The sequence below is a fragment of the Centruroides sculpturatus genome, unplaced genomic scaffold (assembly GCF_000671375.1).
Source record: "Centruroides sculpturatus isolate CEXI.00-Female unplaced genomic scaffold, Cexi_2.0 scaffold401, whole genome shotgun sequence".
Lineage (NCBI taxonomy): Eukaryota > Metazoa > Arthropoda > Arachnida > Scorpiones > Buthidae > Centruroides > Centruroides sculpturatus.
The window spans coordinates 296555-317969 of NW_019384560.1; the positions used below are offsets into that span (position 1 = coordinate 296555).

The 21415-nt window shown below is 29.0% G+C and overlaps 1 protein-coding gene across 1 annotated transcript in view; it reads right to left on the reverse strand.

The window, feature by feature from the left end:
• LOC111623960 (F-box/LRR-repeat protein 7-like) overlaps positions 1-20067 on the reverse strand; it is a 65737-nt gene extending 45670 nt beyond the window's left edge. Inside the window, exons 1-2 of the mRNA XM_023366702.1 lie at positions 18914-20067; positions 8761-9723 (exon numbers count right to left, since the gene is read on the reverse strand). Of these exons, the coding sequence (XP_023222470.1) occupies positions 8761-9577 (817 nt within the window). The 5' untranslated portion in view covers positions 9578-9723; positions 18914-20067. The remainder of the gene's footprint in view (positions 1-8760; positions 9724-18913) is intronic.
• Between the last annotated feature and the right edge of the window lie 1348 nt (positions 20068-21415).

A 21415-nucleotide genomic window follows, 5' to 3' on the forward strand; every position in this document is an offset into this window, starting at 1 on the left:
TAATTTCAAAATCTTAATAGGCTACTAACTTGTAAGATTGAAGATTCAAACTGATAAAACTAAAACAACAAATATACCATTTTAATGAATTGTTATACCTAAAACATTTATTATATTCTACATAATATTTTTTATACAAACCCTAGAAGTTATATTCGATCAAGTAAAATGGAATTTAATTATTACTTTGAAGTTGTAGTATTGTGAGCTTATGAATATGAAAATCATTATAACTTAACTAATCAATTTTTAAACTTTGTTTTACTTGGATTTATTTAAACATTGAATAGGTATAAATATTAATTGCAAAGATCTAATCAGTATTTGAGTATATTCTTTGCAATCTAACGTAATGAGCTGAAGGTACATAGGTTTCTGGTCACACTATTTTGAATAAGTTGCATGCGATTGTACTTCACTTCTATTCATTGAATTGCTTTCTAAATTGTGTCTATGAGCTATTCAATATCGAATACAATGATCATATAACTATATAAATAATGGGAACAACAATTTAATTCAATAAGAACAGAATTTGTAATTAAAGAACTAAAACAATTACTTCTATTCCATGGAGTAAAAGTTTAATTTATGTCGAAGCATTTTTTCCATTTTCAAAAAATACAATTTGCATTTTTCAATAAATAAATAAAAATAAAATTCATCGTTGTTTATTCTTACATTCAAATTTTCCATGAACAGTACAGATTTATACAGTTAGACATCAGTATATTTAGATCTACCCCGAATACGAATTACTACATTAGAAAATATTTTAGTTTGCATAAGATTATAAAATGTAGAATTTAAAAGTTAAATTTCTCATATTGAATACGAATAGGATTATTAAGTTGTATCTATAAAAATTTACGATGGAAAAACAAAATTCAATGCCGCTAGAAATTAGCATATTTATCTTCTTATCTAACTATTCTGGCTTAACTAAACTACAAGGATAACTAAGAAAATTTTCAAACAAATTCTATAAATAAAAGAAGATTTATTTGAAAATTTCCTTGTTTTTAATCGATATTTTAAGCGCAATATAAAAATAATAGTTTAACTTTTAAACGTAGGATAATAGCCTAAATAAATTAACTGAAACAGTGGAAAATTCTAATTCAATATTAAATAATCAAATAGAAAAGTGTAGACAAAGAAAAGAGGAATAAATTACTTGTCGGCTTTCGTACAGATAGACTACTATTCAGAGTGTTAAGTGTTTGATAAGAGATTATGAGGTTCTCAAAAGGATCTTGTAACAATCATAATGGAATATCATAATACATAAGATTAAAAGTAAGATTGTAACGAGTAATAATATTTTTTTTTTTAAAATGTAGAGTAATTATAGTGTTATTCTAAAGAAAACTACGAAAGCATTATTCTGGCAAAATTACAGTTTAATGTATAATTTGGTCATTAAAATTACTTTTAAATAAGGATTTTAACTTTTTAAATTTATAATTTATTTTATATTAATATAAAAATAAATATTTTGAATGCACAAATCTTCTTCGTCCTAAACAAATGCATCTATATACTAGTAAGCATTCTTTTTTAAGATATGGAGTTAAAATTTGGATTTATAATAAACTATTGCTTTATGGATCCTGGATCCTGGGTCCCAAGGAGCAGTAGTCGAATTCGAATTCTGAAGAATAAACTTCTCATGAATTCTTTGTGGGCGATCTGTTCCAGATATGTCGACTCCGTCTCTCACCACCCGACCAGATTTATTGTGGGCCTGACCGAACCCACGACGGGTATGGAGAACATAGGCCCTCTCTGGTTCCCATAGGGCAGAAAGAGTTAAGAAAAAAAAAGTATAGAACTAGTTTTACAATACTATAAACCTAACAAAATACGAGTAATTTAGTATACAGAATACGCCTATCTATCATAGGAGAAAATCATTATGTGTTTTTTTTATCTTGAGTAAGGGTAATTTAAGTATACAGAATGATTTTTTTAATCTTAATTTTTATACAAGATATTGTAAATACTTCATTATGAAATATTTTCAATTTATATTTGTGCATGTTTAAACTAGGTGTGTATATATATATGTGTGTACTGTACACTATTTATATAATTAAATAAATATTTATGTAAAATTAATAAATAGTTTATAATTTTAAGACAAAAATTTCAAGTTAAAGTAAAGCAAAATAATATGTTTTACTGATAAGTATTTTATAAATGTTTATAAGTTGATCTTGCAATTAAAATGATTAACTGTTATATGTTTATTCTTACGAAAGAATATTATTTCCTTCTACATGAATGGATGTAAATCCGATTATTAAAATTCTAAAGCATATTTTCTACAAAAACATATTTAAACTGCATACAAGAAATAAAACTTTAGCTTTGTATATAATCTTTTTTATTAGAAATTAATATAAATGAAAAATATACAGAACAAAAGAAATCTTAACAGAGGTCTTTTTCATTAAACTAACTGCATTACTAGAAAATTTAACTTTCTAGTTAATAAGAGCTACAGGAGATTTTCAGAATTTATGAATTATGCAACACTTCAAGATCTGTTGTTTAGATATTAGAAATATGATAAATTTATATTCATTTTGATAAAAATTACGAATAAAATAAACAAAAAGTTTTAAATTATTCTATATTTAATATTAAGAAAATTAACATGCGAGAAATTAAGTATGAATTTTAAAACGCTGATAATAATTAACGATTTTAAAGATGGTTTAATAATTTATTTGCTAGTTATAATTTTAGTAAAATTGAAGATAATTCTATTAACTGTAATGGTTTTAGGAATTCTTCAAAAAATTTTTAAATGTTATTTTTGTACTATGATAACTATTAAGCTAATTACTAATGCCTGGATGATAGGGAAAAAGGCTTTATTTATCGTTGAACTTCATTTACTGTTCTACTATTAAGCATCTATAGCCACCTGTCATTCTAAATTAAACTGAACACGGGAAATAGCAATTGACTTGCATATGATGACATCGTTGTCTAAGAGAAGGCGGAGAATAGGAACCTGTTGTCAAACTGACAGATGATGGGACATCCAAGAGACACGAAAATGTCGTTAGGATGGACAAGAAGACTCCTCTTTCTCCTGTTCTCGTCTAACAAATGGTCCGTATGCATTTGTCTTTATGACTGGGGCGAGGTTGGTTGATGACAATAAATTACTGTTCCTTTCGATACCCCATAGCTAATGTTGTTTCTTTTATACTTCAAAATAACTCAGATGCTTTTTCTTGAATTTCATACCCGCCAGGGATAAATATATAGTAATTTTCAAGCTGTAAGTTAAACTCAAATAATTACTATTAATGCAACGTTTCGAAATAAGAAGTCGTTTCAAAATTAGGGATAAAGACTCATATACAGGAAATGATCATTTGCTCTATTTCCAAACCCCACTTAGTCTTAATAATGAAATCTTAATTTTACAAATAACTTCTTAGTTATATTTTTACAATACACTAAAAATAATTAAACTAATACAAAAAATATCTTATAACTTTAATTATAAACTGCAATGATATAAAAATTTACTTTAATACTCTTAATTCTGTTATAAAATGCTTGATACGGTATTTTATTTGTAGTTTATTCTATCTACCTTTTTAAAGAGGGAAATTACTTTAAAACATAATGTAAACAGCATATTTCCTCGTAATTTTTAATATTATTTTTATACTAAGATTTAGGGAGGAAACACAGAAATATGTTAAAATCGTATACAGTATGTTAAAAATAATTTAAAATTAATCATACTTTTAATGTGTGATTCTTTCAACTCATATCCATTAAATTTTAAATTGACGAAATTTCTACCTATAATCTCTTATTAAAAGATTCCATGTTATTCCAAAGTTCTGTAAAATAAATCTCTAGATACTATTTACAGAGAAAAATAAATAATAAATGATGTATAATAAAGATTAGATATTTAATTGCATAAGTCTATGAATAAACACATTAAATTAAATGGCAAATTAATAATTTCTATCAAGATATTCATCAATGCTTATACGGTTACAACAATGTACGGTCAAGTGTAAAATAATATAATTCTAATATAAATTAGCTAATGGAAAGACAATAGTTTGAAAAAAATTTTAGAAATAGAACTCTGACCGTAATTTAATATGAATTTATATGACGAAAATTGTTAATTAGATTTTTCAAAAAAGGAATCAAAAATAAAAGTAGTAAAATTGGATTCTTCTTTAGAATATTTTTATAGGGTAAGCAAAGCTAAATTTTGGTAGCGCCTATTCATAACTTTTAAACATTACAACTTCCAAAAATTGATGTTGATTGTCACAAAATATGCTTTAAAACTATTTAGATTTTATGTAATATTCTATACGGAGAACACAATATAAAATCATTGTTAACATATACTTTTATATACTTTAATACTAAATTTTTTCTTCATTTAAAACAGAATGGTGGTTGGAATTTTAGATGTAGTCCTTCTTTTTTGAAATAGAAACAGATAGCGCTCGGTACATTTCGGTCTGCCGACCACCTAACTCATTAAGAGGAAGCCAGACAGTACTTTATTTAGAGTGAATGAAATGAAATCCTTTACGGACACAGGTCATCCATTGTGACTTTGAACCCGAACTTTGTTCAACTATTGAACATAAAGGAACAAAGATTCAAGAAAGATTATACTGAAAATGGTAACTATAAAATATCAGTTAATGTTGTTAATCATTTGTCTGAAATAACAATGCAAAGAATTTCTATAATTAGTAATAGTAAAAATAGATAACTTTATTTAATTTTTGATTTTGTTTGCAACTTAATATTCCTCTTTCGTTCGCTTTATTTTATAATTTATAAAAAATTTTTAGCTGTCAAGTTTTTGTTAGAAATGTTTAATATTTTCCACTAATTAAATACAGTAAAATAAATAATATTTATTTTTATTTTGAATCTTTTAAAAGTAAGCAAATAATTCTGAAAATTTAAAAATATCCTTTAATTGCCAATGAATTATCCTATTAAATGGCATTAGAAAAATACATTTTTATGTGTTTTATTTGAATAATTTGAAGTTGTGTTTTTTAAAATATGTAAATGAAATTTCCGGATTCTGTCAATTATTGAAGATATATGCAGAGTTTGACAGGTAATACGGTTTTCAAGAAAAAAGTAAATAATGAACGCATTGCTATTAAAATAACGATAACAATCTATTTGTTCTTTTTCGATATTATTATTGACATAAAAACTAGCAAAGAAATAAATCTTACTACGATATCTACAAGAAAGGAATTTTGTTCCTGGGCAAGTAGACATTATAATGAGCGTACCTGTGCTCCAGTATTGTTCGAGACTCCTTTACTAATCACAGAAACGTGACGTATCTATCCCTAGCGCTAATGGAGGACGTACAAACAAGATCTGACACTTCCCATCCTGCAACTCCATCACGTGCCCGAAATCTAGTCAGACCGGGTCCAGTGACAAGCGAGTCCACACCCTGACCAGCTGTTCAATATGCAGGACAAATCGTCTATCCCAAATTAGGAGAACAGACTCACCTCACTCTGTGTCATTTCAATGGACATAATTATTCTGTTTGTGAAGACTATTCGACGGATAAAAGGGGACCATCGAAGATTCTACCATTAGAGGTCATTCAACTCTATATTAAAACCTTTCTATATTTACAATTCTTAATATAATTTCCAAACCATCTCGAATTTAACTGTTTAGAAAAGTAAACAAACTAATGTTTAATTTTAGAAACAGTTAAATGGTGAAACTATGAAATGAAATGTACTTTTATTTCGTAATAAATTATAAGAATGTAATTTGTTTCGCAAGAGCACGGTTGTTATAAAATGAATTTTACAGGTAGTTTGTTTTGAAACTGATTAATTAGGCTATTAAATGAAATCTAGTCTCTTTCGAAATAGACTAGTCATAAAATGTAATTTGTTTTCAAATAGATTAATTATGAAAATGAAATCTCTACCGAAATACATTAGTTATAACACGAAATGCACTTTATTTTTTCACATAGATTAATTATACTATAAAATATTAATTGTTTGAAATGCATTAGTTATAAAAGTAATCTAGAACATAAAAATCCTGTTGATGTATTTATAAATTGCTTTATAAAACTACAGAAAGATCCCGATTTATAAACTTGTTTAGTTACAAAGATAATCTTTAATATCCGGCGCTAATTTATAACTCATCTGAAGAGGAAAAAATTAAATAAATTTATTATTTTCTTGCTAAAAACATTTTTAAAAATATAGGAATAAGACTAATAAAACTTTTAATTAATGGACTAGCACAATAACAAAGCTTATGAAAACTACAAAGATGCTGTTCATATGATTATAAATATTCATTTAATCAAGCATTGTTATATAAATATAAAATTTATATAACAATGCTTGATTAAATGAGTAAAGATACTGAAATCTTTCAAATATTACTTTTAGATATTAATCAAACTTTAGTAATGATTAATAATATAATAAAATTGTCATCGTTGTCTATAAACACGTTTTCATGTATCATCTTATGGACGACAATAAGCGTCCCAGTTGACCGGACGGGTGACTTCACGTGCGAGTGCAGTGACCCACAACAGCTAACGTAGTGGACTGGTCTACATTACATTAATAGTACAGTAGTTATGCCCAACTTTCCCACTAACGTGCAGTTTCAGTAAGCTACATGCTTACGATACTACTACCTTAACTGACTCCGTCTCACGAAGAAATCTTTGCAGGTTTATCTTTGCACATTCTTTCGGAGAAAATGTGCATAAAATTAGAGAAATTGAGAAAATTTTATGCGTTAAAACTAGAACAAGGATAGCCAGAAATGCATTTTGAATTGCTTAAGATAACACAGACTATCATTAGATTAGAAAGAAAAGTAAAGAATTTCAGATTAAAAGCTTAAGTTAAAGTATAACAAGTGAAGGTAATTCTGTACATAATATTGTGCTTAAATGTTTTTGTACAATAAACTAATTAACATTAACGCTACAAATAATTAGAATTTAATCACTTTAAGTCATCTAAATCCACTTTAAGTTTAATTTAAATAATTATATTATTAAAATCCAATGTAAATGTATTTATATCTTACATTTTCAAGAGGAAAAATTCAAATTTCAGAAGTCAATGGCATCACTTAAGTAGAATGTGAAATGATTTTGCAAAGTGGATTTGAAAAACACATGGCTGATGATTATTATACCATAAAGGCGGATGATTATTATATTCCTTATAGAGGCATAAATGATTTTTTTCAAAACACGAAGATTATTCTAAAAAGAACACGTCATGTGTTTGTTGGAAAAAGATTAGGCCCACAACGAAGAATCAACGTACAAGTGGTCTCAATAATACGCTGTTGTCTACTAACTGACATTCAACAATTTCTGGACTCATATCACCATCGAACGTGACATAAGGGCAATGTGAACTTTGTTATGCGAAGGAGTGCCTTGCTCGCTTTCGGCAAACATAAACGCTATTTTTCAAGTCGTTAGCAACCTTCCATATTATTACATTTCTACGCTGGCCGTGCCTCCTTCGGCATTCCGTCTTAACAACCAGCGCTAGGGTGAGGAGGTGGGTCTGAGTCCCAGGACCTTTTGATCTCACCCCCATATAGACACGTGCTCTCGACAATCACCGGGTCAAACACCTTCCAAGACTGTATATAGCCAGTCGAACTGAAATTACTATGCAACTTGTATCGTTCCCGTTGTTTATTGTTCTCGGTATTTTAACACCTGTTTAGAACGCATTAAGATGAGCTGCTTTCTATCAAATCTCGACAGAAAAAGAAAGAGTCGAGAACCTGTTTCCAGTGAAATTTTGGGACTGATTTGTTTAAGAAAAGATAAGCAACTGAAAATCTTTGCATAAATGTATTAATATAACGCCCATTAAAAAGTCTCGCACGTTATCTTATACTGAAACATTATTTATTTATGAGTTTTTGCCAAAAAATTGAAAACAGTTCTTTACTTTTTATACTTATAAAAAATGTATAAGTCTATTAACCATGCCTGTTCTGTGAGAAAGAGAAATAATACACTTTCTAAGCAAATTCTAATAACAAACTTAATTACAATTTAAAAACAAAAACAAGATAAATCATTATATTTCATGTAAATATAAACTTCTTTATCCCATGTTTTCTCCCTGTATCTATGTTAAAATTGCTGTAGAGTTTTGTAAAGTATTAAATGCAGAACAGATGTGATGTAATTAGCAATCTTACACTCGAACGAAGAAATCTTTATGGCGTTGCTTGTTATACATGCTTTACTTTGGGTCAAATCATTTAAATTGTACGATAAATGAAAATAATCTCAGGACTAGAATAAATGTAAATTAACCGAGTTTTGTCTAAGTAATCATTAAATAACTTTTATAGCCAAAAGCAATTTTACTTCCTCTCCGGAACGATGAGAAATGATCAGTCATCGCTCATGCATCACTCTTCGAGTAGGCAAAGTGGAAAATGATCTGTCAAGCTAAAAACCTTCTCAATGAATAGCGGTACGTTAGGCACGCAAAACACATAAAATTCAAATAAATATAGTAATAACTTATACGATTTATACATACGAGAATCATTATAGGTGCAACCTTCTACCACTTTAGAATAAATGCTAACTTAATTTATATAATCAGTATTTAGAATTTATCTTTTAAAATGCGGCTTTAAATTCAATAAGGGCATTCGTCATGATCTTACCTGTAATATCCAATTTTTCTAAATTATGGCATTTTGATACCAGTTCACTTATGCCAGCATTGGTTATATTTCCACATCCTCGAATTTCCAAGCATCTAAGTTCAGGACATCTTCGAGCAATAATAGATATTCCTGTATCAGTAAGCCTGGAACAACCGTTAAGTGTGATCTTCTCTACAGTTAGACAAACAGTGGGAGAATCTCTGCATAACAAACGGAACAATGTTTTCAGTCCGCGATCTACGTGTATTTTATCGCTATTTAAAGAAATATTCGTCCATAATTGAGGTTCCCATGCTAAAAAATACCACCTTCGACATACACGGGCACATACACAATGGTGATTACTACTGAGGTAGGAGAAAATCTTTAAGATCAGATCGTCCGGAAGCCGATCAAAGGGAGATGATCGCGGCGATTTTTTTCCTTTAAATTGAGCCGCTGGTATTTTTCCTGTAGTAGGAGCGAGCTGAGAACAATTAGGCATCTGTATTCTGTCCTGTGGTTGAGGATACGGGGAATCTCTACTAGATGAGGTTACATCCCACGTACTTCCAGAAGAGATTTCGAAAGGTCTTCTAGGTATAGTTGGTGTGTGGATAGGCGTCGAAGAAACACTAGGTCGAGTAAGAAGAGTGTGGTATCCCAGATCGTGTCCCGGCGATGTCCTTCCGCTGACATAACTGGACATGTCCGATTTAGGATTATAGGAAGCCCCGCAAGAAGAGAAATCGGAGAACAATTTGGAAGAATAGACACCATCAGCATCTATCTCACCGGAATCGATATTCTGACTATCAGTATAAAAATAATCCATCGTTGATTGTTGAAACAGGTAGATGATGATCCCCTTTACTAAGTGGGGATTAATTGAATATCGTGCACAAGGATGACACCAGATTCATAAACCCGAATTAGTTTCCTATTTGTCGCCACCATATTGTAAGAAAACTTGTTGGATTCCTGTAAAAGAAAAATATAATACAATTTAATTGCATGCCGAATTCAATACTGTGACGTAGACTGAATACTCAAAAATTTACAAGAAACTATTTTTATAAAAATTAACAAATTTTGAAGATTTCAATACAAATCATTCATTATATAAAAAATTGCATAAACATTTTAATAAGACTGTGTAATTTATAGAATAATTTTATTGACATCATGATGAGGTTAAATGCATAAAATTTGAAAATCTAATATTTCAACTCTTTAAAAATTAACATTTTATAAGATGTTTTACTATTATTTTAAAGCATTTTATATTACTCTGACGTTCCTTAACCTTTAACCACGGGTGGGCTACATTTCAATATCTATAGAGTAGGCCTACTCCAACAAGAGGACTTCAGAGAGAGAGAGAGAGAGAGAGAAGAATTCCCTGGGCTATTTTGATATTAAAATACAGCATTTCTATGTCATATTGTTTGAGCAAAAGTTATTATTCAAGAACTTTATTTTCTGAGAAGAGCCAAGAGCCATCGAAAACATCCCAAGGCCGCAGGTTGATGACTCTTGTATCATTTATCTAAAACATTTCACATTTCATATTGTTGGATTCCCTCATAAACAACATTTCAAAAAAAAGAAAGAGAAAAAAAAAGGAATATAAGAATTTTTCCTATCAAGACCTTGAAGACTAAAATAAAGTCTACTTTCAGCCATATTTAGTAAAATAACTTCCTACACAAAATAAACAATCCTTCTCCTCCTACTTTATCTATTAAACAACTATATCGAATTTTACGTATTGTTTCTTTATATTTACCTATATTATTAACTTTTAATTCAAAGATTTAATGATATTTAAACAGAAGTAATTAGCATTATATGCACTATTTAAGTCTAAGTTTTTTTTCTTTCTTAAACTAAATAGGACCCACCAGACTATTGTCTATTAAACTTTTTCTTGAGATAAGAGAAAAAGATTGAGCATTAACCCAGATTGGGAAATGAGAATAGTCCATTTAGAGCAATTGCCAGATATCAAAGAATGCCATTTCTTGATTTTTACCCTTCAGGTATTGCATACTATCTGTATAACGACAGCTCCATTACCTAGGGGTTCCCACAACCAAACAATTCCATGTGTGTTGCACGACTTGTATGATTAAAGAGTAAAGAAATCGTAGGCATGATTAATAAGACAATCACGTAGACCTTTTCTGTCGTTGTCAGATCAATGAAGCCTAGGCGATTTATCACTAGTTGATTTCACACACGCCCCCTACACGCAATTCGAAGAACACCGAACTTCTCTTGTCGGAAGGAAAGAAACTTCAAATTTACAATCATACACCCCTCTTATAATTTGTCTATCACATTATATTTACAGCTACGATATAGCACTAATTCTCAACTATTGATTATACAGAAACTCTTTTATGTGAGTTTATCCTCTTTAAAGATCATAAAATTCTGATCAATATTTTAAATTAAAATTCAACAAACTAATTATAAATGTACATAAAATTAAATAATAAAAGAAGTTTTAAGTTTTAATAATTAATAAGTGACAATTTGATGCTTAATGATGATGATAATCATCATAAAATCTGCAGGTTTATACATTAATTCTAATTCCTAATTAGAATCAATTTAATTATTAATAATTTTTTTGTAATTTGTCATTATGATTATTTAATAGGAAGCTTTAATAAATTTATTATTAAATATGATACATTTTTAATTTAAAAAAAAGTTTTCCTCTATCTACTTTAGACAAGAATTAAACTCATTAAAATTTAAATATTTATTCTATTTTAATATCTTAAAATACAATAATTAAAATTAAAATTTATAATGTTTTTGCATTTATTTGGGTAAAATATTTTTTAATAAATCCTACACGACACGAGTCAGGATACTTCAGAACGAACAATATGGCATGTGTTAACAATACTTCGGACTTGACAATACAGTATTTGAAAATGAAGAATTAAGAGACAGACGTAAATAAAATAATCATGCCAACTTCGATTTGTAACAAAGATCTAAAGAATGTCGCAAGGTGCGAACAATTCGTCACGAACGCACACTTGATAAACGGTTCAACTATTCCTTTAACTGCAACTTTAGTCACGCTACATCCATGTGCTATTAACGCCTATTGTTTCACTTGCCACACGTCTTGAGGCATTATTGTGGATAGACAAGCAGCGGTTATTGACTGAAGCGTATTTACGAAGACTGTAATGCACAAGAGACTTTCCTCATGAAGGAACATCTATTATCAATCCTGTCGTACTAAACTGATAGCCATACGAGAGACTATCGTCTCCTCCAGTATAACTGAAGAAATTTTGTCTAAGATGTACTTTTGCTTAATAAGAAGGAAGTAAAAATTACATTTTTTTAATTAAACTTTTAACGAACTTGTATTATAAAATTAAAATAATTTAAGTTTTTTTAAATTATTTTTTTATATTAAAATATATTTTTATATTATAAGATATTAACTATAGTTTTTTTTTATATATAAACAGTTTGATCTAGTTCAGTTATTAATAATACTAATACTGTTAAATAAAAAATAAATACATTAACAATCAAAATTTAATTTTATATTTAGGATATTTATCTAGGAAAAATTAAATTTATGTAAATATTTTATAACATTTATNTTTGGCCTTTCTTTCCCCACCTCTGTTTCTCCCCTGTCTGTCCACAACTTTTCGCTTGCAGCTTGCATAAACGGCACAGAAAACCAATTAAAATTACTTTATTGAAATCTTAAAAAAAATATATATGTATATAATAAATAAAAATCACTTAATACATAAAGAAGATAAAATATGTGATAATTTATCAAAATAAATTGACAGCATTGATAAAAGAGGAAAAAAAAGAAGCCTACTTACTCATAAGTCAGAGATCGTGAATGGAGGATTTCAGCTGAGTCTTGCGAAAATTCACTAATCCTCACAAATATTTTGATGTGTAGCTTTGCTTATACATTTGGATGTAATCTAAGATTGTTCGTGATTTAAAAATCTAAGAAAATTGACTAGATTGAAGTAAAACAAAGAAACAAATAATGTATGGAAATGTATAGTTTACTGAAAGATATATGTGGTGGACGAAAGATAAGAAATACCGTACAAGAAGATAGGGATTGAAGTGTTGCTACGACTTCTTTTCAAGTCCCGCCTCTTGTCTCAGCAAGACATCAGTAATTTTAAACTCCTCCTACAATGAGATGAGGAATGCGGGTTACCACGTGCAGTGACACCATGCAGGAGATGGCCATCTGGCCGACGACCTACAGACCGCAGAACATTGTCATTTGATTCACCGATGATAGGATAGTGATAAGCTTTGATGTGAAACGTTCTTCTTGTATCTAAGCCTACGGGAGTTCGTATGAAGTGGGAAGATAAAAATGCTTGGGACTTTCTATCACAATTTGTCTCTCGTACTTAGATAACATGGGAAATTTTAAAAAGCTTTTTAAGTGAAAAATATTCTTAAATGTAGATAGAGATTCGTGAATGCCATATAAATTATAGCCTAAAAATGGTAGAATTCAATTAAGATTATACAGGATTGTATATTAGATGTAAAGAAAATGAGAAATGAATCAATTTTATAAAGAATTTAAATGATATTTTTTGGTTCCTTGTTAAATAAACTGACTTTGATCAATTGGCTTGAATTTTTAATGAATTTCTTCCTGGAATTTCAGTAATTTTGAGTAATGATTCGATAATTTTCGGATCAATATAGGGTGAAATATATCATTCTTCCGAATTTAAAGAGAAAAATGACAGATATTTATTTATTTATATTGTTCTTCGAATAAACGGTTTCAAGTATTTTCTGTTTTAATATTAAAAAATACTCTAACTTGTTTCTACCCTTAAAAAAATGACTTTACAGAACCAAATATAGGGCCTAAATTTAACGTAATAAAATGGCATTTATCAACAGTTTTCAAGTTTTTTCTTAACTTTTTAAAATTAATTTGCTTAAATAAAAGCTACCAATAAAAATTATTCAGTTTTTGATTATAAAATATATCAAATATAATATTTAAATGATTGAATTTTAAAAAAATACCTTCAAATTAAAACACTTTTTACATTTCATTTAATGTCTTCTTTTTATTTTATTTTTATTTCAAAATAAATGACTTATTCTTATTATCGTTGCTTATTTCGAAAGCAAAAGCTCTATCATTTTCATATCTCAATCCAGGAATAAAAAGCTACTATAAGAAAATAAATAGAGAAGAATGGAGAGTAAACTATAGTATTTACAAAGGAATCTCGATTTAATAATGCATTTTGATCGTTATACGAGATAAGCATCCCAAAACCATCACAAAATGCCTCAAGAATGGAAGCAAGTTTCTATAATATCCTTATCATACTGTATGATCAAGGTTTGATCATAGTGTACATATTCTACACAATATGTTTCGGTGGGGATAACAAGCAATTGTGTAACGTCGGAGAATGTTGTTTATATTATTGTATCTTGATTCTAGCATTAACCTTTCAACGTACTCTTGAATGAACTTTATATTGATGCAAGCGCAGTTTCCTGCAGATAGAATTTAAATAGTCAACCACTGGAAAAATGACGATGGTATTTGAGCATGCGGAACATGAGTTACGGTGTAATGGATATTTTGATTAGTGAGATGATTATTACTTGCTTTTAAATTACAAAAATAAAAACTTAAATTATTACAAAAAAAAAAATATACAATGGGAATTATATTTACAGTTATATTAAGAAAAAAATTTTTAAAATAATTTTAAATATATAAAATGGAATGCTGATTTAATAATCTGATTTATTATTTTATCTTTAAAATGATTTTTAACATCGGTTTTCGTGTAGTTTCTATACAGTTTTATTAATTCATTTTACATGTTTTTGATTTTTATGTTTCGAGTTATTTACACAATGAGAAGATCCAGTATGGCCTAAACTTTAGGTTGGAGGTGAAATGAGAAGGTGTCAAAAGTAACCTCGTACAATACTATCTTGTATATCCGTACAAAGTCGTTCATCATTTTCAATCTCGATAACAACCTATTAACTTTCCTGCATCTTATAAGGGGCGTCATAGAACACGGATCCTATCTAATAATGTACCGTACCTTCTCCCAATGTTTTGTTTCTATCGCATTACATTGCTAAGCTAGTCTCTTCCTTTAGAAAATAAGATAAGAATAATTTTACTCTAGTAATTTATTTTATAATTAAGTTTTATATAGTATTTTTATAACAAAAAGATCTATATTTACAAAAGCTTTAAAGTCTACTATTAAATTTATACAGCAGTATTGAGTTTTTATCCTAGGAGATTAGAACGAAAGAGAAATTTTAAAATAAATAAACACAAGCAATGTAAGTTGAAAGGCGAGCCGATGATTTACTCTTCTAATATTGACAAAAGTAAGACAACAGAAAAGATGGTTCATCCACTCTCTACTGGATGCGTGTGACACTGCTATTCATTATCCGTAATTTCTTGCTATTTAGAGTACTATGTGATGGCGGCCATTCATCTTCCGATAGACCCTTGCAACCCTTTGCGCACACGCCCAAACCTGATAGAAACACCAGGGGTCATGATCCCTGCCATAAAATACTTTCCAAAAGGGGGTTACTTATCTTTTCTTTCTCGTCTCCTTCCCGATTGTCGTAATAGAAGATTGGGGAACGCAGTTGGGGAGTGAAAAGAAGTCAACTTCTGCCTCAGGAACTTCAAGCATTCCTACATAAGGGTCACGACCTGAAATCTGTCATCTAGTTGTTTTCTAGTGCTTCCTCTCTTCTAGTTTCATGGCTACTTTCTTATTTGATTTACTTTATATGATAGTTTTCCATCTTTGTCATCATATTTTGTAATTTAAGTTGTTATAAATAAGAATAATTACAAAAAATAAATGCTAAAAATTCAATATCCTCTCTTATTTTATCATTACTTTATTGCTTTAAATTTCTTAAAAAATATAAAATAAGTAACGAAGGAATACAATTTTTCACTTATAATTATATTATTTTGGAATTATATTGATATTAAATTTTTCAAATTTTAATTTGTTCATGGAAAATTATTCTTTCATCATCTTCACGAATGATTAAATTCAATGAACATGTTCTGACTTCAGATTAATAAATTATGCTACATGATCTTGTATATTTATTAACAGACTAAAACAGTTTGAAATGACCGAATCTAGGCCATAGTAAAAACAATTGTTATTATAACTTATTAATGAGTAAGTCAAAACTAAGATGAGGATTTGATTTCCTAGAGTCATGACCCCAATCAGTATGGGTCGATCGCATCAACAGTGCGGTGTGACTCGGACACTATTGTTCCCACGCTGAACACAAACAAGTGTCAAGACCTAAAGTATGGCTTAAAATTGAAGGTCTTTCATGAATGTTGTAGGCCTGTAATTGATTAAATCATTCTTAAAGTAATCATCTTAATGACTTTTAACTTACATTTATAACTTCTGCTTGTCTTGATAGAGCACATCAATTTATGCCCGGAATTTTCCCGAAACTTTTTTTTTATTAATTTTGGTTCTATGTAAAGTTATTAGCGACAGGATGCGTATGCAAAAGTATGCACAAATTATACTAGAGATAAATTTTGTGTTTTGCAATAATTCATAGTATATATATAAGGAATTAATTTATAAATAACATGTATAAGAATTTTGCAATCACAGATGTGAATATTTTGCTTCTAAAATATTTTAAAATCCTGACGTAAGTTCTAATCCTATTTTTTGCGGATAAAATAGGATACAAACAACAAAATAATCAAGGATAATATATGAAAATAGGATTCCTATTATATACCATAGCAAATCTGATTAGATCTACTTTATGACTAATTAAACACAATAGGCTATTAAATTTAGTAATAGAATTTAAAACAAGTTTTAATCTAATCGATATGAATATGAGCCGAAGGTCTCAGTTATTAGAATTTCAATTTATTTATTTGTGGGAATTAAATATTTCCTGCTAAAATAAAGATTGTAAGAACTGACAATAGAAAATCTTAATTTATGGTAAAATTAATACGATTATACGAGATAAAAGTAATGATTTTGTGACACCAAACAGTTAAAAAAATAAGAAAAACAAGTAGTAAAGCAAGCTGTAAAAAACTATTAAATAATTTTTATTCTTAACAATATAGATTCTTGGCATTGTTATAACCATCTAAATCAACTCGGAATATTACATCCTATAAAGTAAGAACTACCGTAAAATATACCATAATAAAAACATTTATGGCGTGCTTTCCATCTGGTCTCTTTTGTAGTTGTGTTTGTGTGGAGTAACAGCGCAAGTATCAATCAGTAGCTTGCAAACAGAATGCAGGTGGCTTGCTCAATAAACATTGCACTACTGCTAATATAACCAGATTTGTCCGTTAATTCTTGACGCCCGTACTGCCTAACATAAATAACTTTAGTCATACCAAGACGGGTGCGACCCTACATGTCTGTTCACTTCCCCGCTGAGATCATCCTCCAACCGCTGTAAAACGGGTTTTAGCAGACATGCACTCTTACTGTACAAGGCACGTCTGTATTTTACAGCAAAGTTTCTTTCCGTACATTATGTGCTATTATTCTTATGGCAGACATTCTTGGAAGTGAAGGCTGCTTGAGTAGTCTACTGAAATGCTGTTTATCTTCCATCTGAAAACTTTTGCATACTTCTTTCATATTCTTCTTCTCGCTATAACTATTTTGTCAAGTTCTATTGTCAAGCCTTTTTGTCAAGAATTTGTCGTCTTTTTTTGTCAAGTCTTTAGTGAAGTCTTTTATTGACTTACAAAAAGCTTTTATCGATTTACAAAAGCTTTTATCGTATAAAATTACTCATTTTTTCGATTCTATTTTACTTAAATTACTTATCGGCTCCAATATTTTATTATTATTAATGTAATTCAATAATACTTCTTACAATTTTCTATCCATCCTTTTAAGTGAAAAGGGAACGATATGCAAATTTCCACCAATATAGGCCTATTATTAAAGATAACAATTTTTTTTACACGAATATCTTCGTTGGGATCACTAAAATCTATGGTAAATGTTAATAAAACGTTTATTTACTGATCAAAATCGAGTTATCAAGTAAGGAAAAGAATGTTTTCACATCTTAACAAGAAGCTCGATCACAGTAATTTTCTACCCCATTGAGATCAGCACGCGTCACCTGAGTTTAAAAATAGCACGTTGCCCACTACAACATAACGTGTTCTTAATATTATATAAGTCTAATTCCCTCATAATTTATAGAATATAATATACTAACGTAAATAAAACGTAAATTTATTTTAAGAAATAACATTTTTTAACGATATAATTAGATATTAATAATGAATAGATAAAAATAGAAATACGAAGAATTTTTTAAAAATTATTAGCATTTTATCTCAATAAATATTTAATTAAAATTAAATTTAATTACCATTTATATTAAACAAGTTTAGAAGTCATAAATGCACTTTTAATTGTTTAAAAAAAAATTGTTAAGTAATAAAACTCTTATTTTAAGTTCTAAAATATTAAGATTATTTTAAGATTAAATTTAAAAAATTATTTCAAAAAAATAATAACCTCTGATCATTTTTTAAAAATTTAATTTACACTATAACTTTTAAAAAATGCTATTATTTTAGATAATAAAATTGAAAAAATAGCTTTTGGTGAATTGATATAATTGGATTATCAGTAATTAAAAGAAAATAAAGCATAATTAATTAACTTTATTCACATTTTAAATTATTATTAATTTTTTAATATATAAAAGGCTTCTGTTCTCCTTTAAAAAATGAAAATAATAAGTAGAAATGATTAATTTTTTTAATAATCCAGAGGCAAAATTTCTGGTTAGTTTTATTAGATCAGCTTTACTGCACGAATAAATTCTAACATAATGCGCATTGATAAGTTATACCTGTAATTCCAGCAGGTGGTCTAAAAAAGCACAGATCTGCATCAGATGCTAAGTAAAAGATGTAAGTCTAGTCTGGATGATGAGTTAGAAAAGAGTATAAGATTTATAAATTGTTGTGCCGCTTGACTTAGGAGAAAAAAAAGAAGAGAAAAAAGAAACCAATATTAAAGGTAGATGATAAAAAAAATTAACTTACACTTCAGCTTTAATCCCACGCAAAGAGATGGGACGAAATTCCAAAGAGATATATTTCTTGTCACATACAACGACCCTGACATTCGATGTTTACGATCTATCCCTAGAAGGCTGATCCCAATGTGGACCCCAGGCCCCCTGTAGGATATAGGAATATTTACGGTACAGTGCAAAAATCTCGTGCCTATATTTTCCACTGATATTATCAAAAGATAAATGTAAATCGTGAGTTTCCACTATAATAAAATAAAACTCGTGTAAGAAAAATCAGTTAAAAGCATTATGCCATATCCTAGTTAAGAGGATAATAAAGTGAATTCCGTTCTTCTGTTATTTTCATATTTATGCTTATTAGTGGTAGAAAGTAGTGAATACTTTTTTCATTTATACAAGGAATACTTTAATTGCATTTAAACAACTGGTTTTTCAGCAATAAAAATAATATTAAACTATTCTGTAGCAAAGTATTCGTTAGGGTAGTCATTAGTTTTAATATAAAGTCATGATATTCTAACATACTTCCCCCTCCTTTAAATATTTTATATGGGCATTACGTAGGCTAGAACACGAGTTCCTCTTAATTTATATTCAAGAATTGACTTCGTTCGATGCCAAGAAATGCTTCGTTTCGAGAATGTTGCACGTAATTAGATATATCATCCTTTATTCAGTCGGAATAGGACTTAAATAAATCGACCTAACATACTTATCTTGCGTGATCACACTCAATGAAGACGAAACACTATTAACATCAATAACAGGAGAAATTATTTTGCTACCGAAGCAGCAGAAATAACAGCAAATTTTTTTCTTGGTCGAGGAAGTAGCGATTTCAATTCCCAAGCATAATTGCCACGATACAGAAGAATTATCCGGGATGCCATAAGTTTGATATTAATATAGAATTATCTATCATGCCATATTTTGATCGATAGAGTAAAAGTTTAAAATCTGATATTCAAAAATCGTGATAGTTAGATTAAAGATGCTGGTAGCGAAAACAATAAAAGGAATTGATCTATAAGATACTTCCCTATCATCTTACCACGCTGCTAAACATTGAAAGAAATGCTAAGTAGTCGACGTTGTTGGATTATTTCTCTTACGACTGTTTAAATAATCGACTTTATTAAACAACCGACACGTACGTTACGTATTGAACTTTCGACTAATTCTAATTAACAGACAAAACATCGACACTTACCAGATTAGAAGTGCAGGAATTTATGGAGCAACCAACAAATGCAACCTTGTCGTAAAATGCAAGCAATACTAGTCAGTTGCATGGGACGAGGCTAGCTAAAGGGACGTGCTGGATAGAGAGAACAGGTTTGGCCTTTCTTTCCCCACCTCTGTTTCTCCCCTGTCTGTCCACAACTTTTCGCTTGCAGCTTGCATAAACGGCACCGCTTTGACGGTAGTTTTGTGGCAGTCCGACAGAAAGGCGTTCGTTCTCGAACCACTTTATCCAACACACTCGAGCTTATTGCAAAGTTTCACGCGACTTAAATTCGCGGTAGCTAATATTCTAAGAAATTTTACAACAGGTGAAGAATCATTTTCCTCTTTTCAGTATTTAAAAATCATTCTTCAGCGATGACTCTTTTTTACCTACCTTTTTTTGTAACTCTTATCTTTCCGACTATGAAAGAATGTGCACTTTAGAACTATAGAAAATTATAAATTACTTGTAAAAAGAAAAAAAATATTAAATTACAAAAGTATCTTTATACATTAAATATTATAAAATAAGCAGAATTATGCCTCTAGTACGAAAATCATTCATGAATATCTTATTAAGGGAGGGGGGAAAATGTAATGTAATTCAGTAAAAAAATTCTTCACGTCATTAAAAATATTATCATCTCGTTGACTTTTTGTATAAAAATGTTAAAAAACTTGGATAATTTAATGCATAATCTTCAATACTAAGGTTCAGTTACAACATAAATACGATAAAAATTTTACAGATAATAATAACCATATAGAGAATATTAAAATAGAAAAATTCGTGTTTAGAAATTTAATAGTTGATAAAATTGAATTATTCGAATAGATGTCGATATTATCTTTTTACGGAATTCGTTTTGTAGTCAAACTGCTTAAACGAACAAATTTACGGTTTGAAAAAGCATTCTATATGAAGATAGAAAACAGCTTCACCCGTCATTCATGCTATGTTTGCGTTGATTCTATATGCAAAGAAACTCGTCCAGTCAGATTCTGCTTGTCATGCCCAAAGGGCAACCAACACATCATTGGACTCTGCTCACCTAAGCCACAGAGCTTTTTTCTTCACGTTTTCTCTTATTCTCCCGAAATAACTTTCTACCTGGAAGGTTGTTACTTAAAATATTTTTTTAATGTTTAATTTAAATATCAGGTAGGCTTTTATTTATGCGTTGTCATATAGTTAGTTGATTAAATCTGATAAACTATTCATCTAAGAATTTTAAATTATTGCAGTTGAACTTTCATAAAATGAATAAATTTAAACATCTAA